Here is a 6000-nt window from a genome sequence, read left to right as displayed (position 1 = left end):
GTTAAAAAACCCTTAGTTAAGAAAATGTTTTCAAGTTAGTCTATATCAATCTGTAAAGATAGTTTTATGATTTTTAGATTTTCCAGTAATTCTGTGCTCGTTGGCAAAATTTAATATGAGCTGTACGGAACAATTTTGATCCCCCAAACTTATTTTTTAAACAATAGATTAGATTATTATGATAGACTATCAAGAGAAGAAATGTGGTACTATCTAAGAGCAAAGGGGGGTAACAGAGAAACATATCAAAGTTTATCCAAGATATGTACGAAGGAAACAAGACAGTGGTAAGGACGGCTGTTGGCTCACCCGAACCATTTAATGTAAGAGCAGGATTACACCAGGGATCTGCTCTCAGCCTACTGCTGTTTGCAATGGGAATGGATGTTCTCAGAGAACACGACATTCGGTGTGAGGCACCATGGAATATGATTATGCGGATGACTGGTATGAATTTGAATGATACAAAAGCTGGGGCGGAAAAGGAGCTGGAGGGCTGGAGACCGGTGTTAGAATGGAGGTGATTAAGGGTAAGTAGATCGAAGACAGATTATTTGTACATCGGGCAACAGAGAGCAGGATCACCAATAAAGATAGGAGAAGAGGATGTGTCAGAGACAAACCAATTCATATACGAGTACTTAGGAACATCTGTACAAGGAGGCAATGAGATGGAATTTAAAGGGAATAATTGGAGGAAAGTAACTGGAGTTATGTGTGACAAACGAATTTCCACAAAGCTGAAGGGGGAAATATTATATGCATCTGTTTTTTGACCAACAATGTTGTATGGATTAGAGACAGCAGCTACAACAAAGAAACAAGATAAAGGAGTTGAGGTGGCAGAAATGAGGATGTTGAGATGGTCATTTCGCTGGACAAGAAAAGATAAAGTCAGAAATGAACGAATTCAAAGGTTGACTGAGGTGAAGAATGTATCAACAAAGATGAGAGAAGATAGATTGAAATGTTTCGGGCATGTCAAGAGATGAGAGAGGGAGTACGTGGGAAAGAAAGTATTGGACATACAATTAGAAAAAGAGAAAAAAGGACGCCCAAAGACTAGATGGATGGATAGGGTAAAGGACGATGTGAAAGAACTGGGCGTGGAGGAAGATGATGCTATGAACCGAGACGCATGGAGATGTAGCATTCATTATGGCAACCCTGCAAAATGCGGGATACACTGAAAGAAGAAGAAGAAGAAGAAGAAGAAGAAGAAGAAGAAGAAGAAGAAGAAGAAGAAGAAGAAGAAGAAGAAGAAGAAGAAGATTAGATGTATTACCTTGAGCAGTGCAGCGACCAGTGAAATGATTGAAATGTCAGTGAGGATTCCCGAATACATGGACGCCAAGACCTTCCTGCAGCCATTGCTGTGAATAGTTGTCTCCGTCTTGTAATCGTATTTGTGGTGGCGCTCGTTGTCGTGGATGTGGTGGTGGATACACGGACGAGGTGAACGCTTGTCGCAGCAGCTATACGGGGCATCGTCGCTGTAGTAAAGACCATCGTTTTGAAGGTACCTTGGGAAGTGTAAAATGTCGACTTTGTCACGAGAGTGTAGTTAACTTGTAGCTACGTTGTATAGGGACTGTTTGATTCTTTAAAATTGAATATTAAGAGTCACAAAAAAACTATTTAAAAAAGTATATAGTTAGTGTAGATAAGGGTTATTCAGAATGATTCATCCATTATCCTGTATGTACCGCCTGATATCAGCAAATTAAAGGACCAATACATTTGAGACTGTCGTTAAGTCTATCTAATAGAGAGACTTCTCTCGAGAAATTAATTAATAAAAACAAATGAATATAACCGTTTCAAAAACTAACAAAATACCAAACACGGAACGTTTCGGGCTCAAAACCCTTCTTCAAACGATAACAAAAAAAAACCAACATAAATTCATATATACATTACTCAAAAACCAGATAGAGTATATCCTGAAAGGTCCCATGTTCGATTGTTTGTTCTTTTTTTTAAGCTGTTATATTGATTTTTGTTTATTACTTTTTACAGCAACTTCTAGCAACTTAGTATCATTTGGAAGCTTCGGCATAAGCGCTATATAAGTGGACATTTATTATTATTATTATTATTATTATTATTATTATTATTATTATTATTATTATTATTATTATTATTATTATTATTATTATTATTATTATCATTGTTATTATCATTATTATTATTATTGTTATTATTATTATTATTATTATTATTATTATTATTATTATTATTATTATTATTATTATTTCATCATCATCATTACTATTATCTTCATTATTATTTTTTCTTATATCATTATTATTATTATTATTATTATTATTATTATTATTATTAATCATTATGATTATTATTATCGTTATTAATGATATTATCATCATTATCATTATTATTATTATCATTCTCATCATCATCATCATCATCATCATCACCGTCACCATCATCATTATTATTATTGATTATAATAATCAGGATGAATAATCTAAAAAACAAACGATCACAGTAGAAGATGGATTACTGATTCGCTGAACTCATGATCAAGACTGTTGTGATTGTGTTACCGTTGTTTTGGGGTATTTATGATGATGATGATGATGATGATGATGATGATGATGATGATGATGATGATGATGATGATGGTGGTGGTGGTGGTGGTGGTGGTGGTGATGGTTGTGGTGGTGGTGATGGTGGTGGTGGTGGTTGTGGTGGTGGTGGTGGTGGTGGAGGCGGCGGCGGCGGCAGCGGCGATGGTTGTAAAACCGCCATGATGTTGATGATTGCAATGGCAGCAACAACGCAACAACGAAAACAATGCCAACAAGCCCTTTACTTGGTGTGTGTAGAAACCAGATTTGATGCGTCAATCCATGGATATCGGAACCAGTCCGTGTACGCCATCTCCCCACAGCATCCTAGTGTAGACTGGACAAAATCTATTTCTTGTTTCAACTCCTCCCCTTTCACGTACCTGCATCAACCAAAAATTGTATGCATATTATATTGCGGCTCGGAGGTTCAGCGGTACGCACGTTGTCTGGTCTTGTTACAAAAATCTAGTAATGTTAAGCGTGGTCAGTAGCAGGATGAGTGATAGTGAAAGATTATGTTCCCGACATTGTATCCATTGCACTTTGCAAACATTATCCCACCCGACTCAGGTGTGAATGTGTACCTAGCTATAGGCAGAGACGGATATTGTGGGAGTTTTATTATCAAAAGGACGCCTAGCAGGTGACTGGTACTTATGAAATGAAAATAATATGGTTTCATATGGCATGAGGGGGCAATAAATGAAAACTTTGAAGAGCATTGAACATAGTCAATCCGTGGAATCGCACTGAATTAATGTTCATATTAATGTATTCATATTTATCTAAAATTGAATCTCTAGTCGATTATTTGAAAGTTAGGTTAAATCCATACTCTTTGCTCAGGACAATGAATGTTGTCTCTTAAGCTTTCAAAGGCTGAAATTTCACTTCAAATGATTTTAACTTAAAATTTACTTTTGGACACCCTGCTTTCTCCGACATAATTCCCGCTAAATTGAGGCGGTGGGTCGGATTTCAAGAAATCACTATTTTGTAATTTAACTAGATCTATCTAGATAGAATAAATTAGATAATACCGCGTCGCATTATTTAGATACCGTCGCCTCGGCGTTCTAAGACGGAATATAGATAATCCATAAAACAAACGTCTGATGTCAACAGGAATCACCCTTGTTGTCTAGACTAAGCAAATTGGGGGTTAATAATCTTGCCCCAAGGAAAAGAAAAGAAAGTTCTTGAGGCGTGGCTTGAACCCGGGGGCCTCCGGGTCCCAGTGCAATGCATTAACCACAAATCCACCTCATCCCCTTAATCTAGATAGTATCAATCAAAAATAATCGGCAAATGGTTTTATAAAAGGTGCTTTCGTTTGGCATCTTCCTAATGGAATTGAGCTTTGAGCTTTTTTTTATTATATAGCGCAATATCCACTAAACGTGCGCAAAGCGCTTTACAAAAGGTCCCTAACCAATAGCAACACGTAACATGTAGAACAAGGCATGACGCCTGATAGGCGATATTACATTTTTTTCAGACAAAGATGCTGTTAATGGCCAGGTACTCAATTTACACCTGAGTACGGTGAGAAAATGTGGGTAAAGAGTTTTTTCCAAGGACTCATTGTGGGGGTCCCGATAGATCAGTTGATAGAGCACTCGCTTTATACGCAAATGGACCAAGATCCATCCGGATGCAGTTGAGATTTTTTCTGACGCCTCTGTCCACCCCGCAGTGATTGAGTAGCTGGGTCTGTTAGATCTGGCAGAGGGTACTTTGCGATAGACTAGCGACCTATCCAAAGGGTAACAAGCTATTGTCCGTTTCACGCTATAGAAACCAGGATAAACTCCGGCTCCGGCTCTGAAGGACTACTGTGAGAAAATGTGAGTAAAGAGCCTTTTCCAAGGACTCAAATACTATGCGCGGAGAGCAGTTCGAACCCAGGACCTTCCGATCCGAAAACGAGTGCCACACCACTAGACCACATAGCCTCACAGAAGAGATCTAATGACATGAACTTACTCTTTCATAGCCTTGATTATTCCCTCCCCAAACTCTCTATCCAGCAACCCGATGTGTACGAAGGATGCGATGGTTGAGGATACCTCTAGAATGACCAGAACAATGCCCGCAACAAGCACCGGAATCAAGGCCCTCATCATTTTCTCCCTGTCAAACATACGGATTCATTTTCCCTGTTTGATTACTTTAAATATGATTTTTTATTTGGTATGACCTTTTTGATATAACCTTATAAATTAAAAACAATTATTCACAGTTTTTTCTTCTTTTGTACTTTCTTTCTTTCCTTATCTTTTTCTTTTGTGTCTGTGTGTGTGTGTTTGTGTGTGAGTGTGTGTGTGTGTGTGTGTGTGTGTGTGTGTGTGTGTGTGTGGTTGGGGGGGGGGGACTGGGTTGTTTATTTTTTGTTTGTTTGTTTTTCTTGTGTTTTTGTGAAATTCTTTTTGTTTATCTCTTTTTTTGTTTATCCTTCTAATATCTTTCTTTTTACTTATTATATACAAATCTTGTACGTAGCCTTCATTAACTCATAACCTGACAATTTCCACGATGATCACCAAAAAAAAAAAAATGAAAAATAAGTTGTTCGTAGCACTCAAGATAAAAAATGATCCCATTGGTTACACTACTGATAGCATCTCGCTGCTCGCTCTCTTTTGTGGTCGTTGCCTTGTATGTCGGCATTGCTAAAATACTCATGAATTCTGTCCACAGAAACAATCATAACAAACACACAAAAGTGTGCATAACTTTAAACATTTATATCACATCTCAGGCGATACAATAACAATAACAACGAACCGAGTGACATAAACCAATTATTTTATAAATAAGACTTTTTCAAAAGATGAATGAAGAGAGGATTTACAAGGAGATGAACCTCCCCCCGTCAAGAAATATTATGATAATTGATTACATTATTAATTGCTTCTCTTCGAGATAAGAAATGAAAATCGCATAAAAGGGCCGTCTCACACAATTAATTAGTTCATTCATAATTAGTACTGGTTGTCAAAGGGGGGAATATTAATATTTGGTCTTACCTATTTTCCGGCGTTCGTAGACTAAAACAGACGTAGGCGCACGACCCATTTTCCAACATGTTAACGATTCCAACGAAGAGAAATAACCCAGGAATTGTTTCGCTGTTGTAGGTCTCCAAGAGTGATATCCTTTCGTCGATCGTTGCTTTGATATTCACAGCGCAGACAAATAGAAGAAATGAGGAACACAGACAGACCAATGACAGAATAATGATGAGAAGAAGTACACTTTGCCTGTTACTTTCAGTCAGTTGCATTCTTAAGACGATGGTGGACGATCAGACAAGTCTGAGATGGTCACTTTCACAAGTATCATAAACAATATAGAATCATTCCTGGTCAAAATAAATTTTAGATAGCGATGTGCACGTATTTGC

At 37.5% G+C, this 6000-nt stretch overlaps 1 protein-coding gene across 1 annotated transcript in view; it reads right to left on the bottom strand.

The window, feature by feature from the left end:
- The window catches only part of LOC144963801 (uncharacterized), a 13608-nt gene extending 8887 nt beyond the window's left edge, over window positions 1-4721 (bottom strand). The window contains exons 1-3 of the mRNA XM_078897742.1: window positions 4581-4721; window positions 2837-2974; window positions 1286-1523 (exon numbers count right to left, since the gene is read on the bottom strand). Of these exons, the coding sequence (XP_078753868.1) occupies window positions 1286-1523; window positions 2837-2974; window positions 4581-4720 (516 nt within the window). The 5' untranslated portion in view covers window position 4721. The remainder of the gene's footprint in view (window positions 1-1285; window positions 1524-2836; window positions 2975-4580) is intronic.
- Window positions 4722-6000: the final 1279 nt, after the last annotated feature.

The sequence above is a fragment of the Berghia stephanieae genome, chromosome 1 (genome assembly GCF_034508935.2).
Source record: "Berghia stephanieae isolate SIO BIC M18660-M18661 chromosome 1, UCSD_Bste_1.3, whole genome shotgun sequence".
In the NCBI taxonomy this organism is placed as follows: domain Eukaryota; kingdom Metazoa; phylum Mollusca; class Gastropoda; order Nudibranchia; family Aeolidiidae; genus Berghia; species Berghia stephanieae.
The sequence above is the reverse complement of the archived record's forward strand: the minus strand, read 5'-3'. Positions and strand labels throughout refer to the sequence as shown.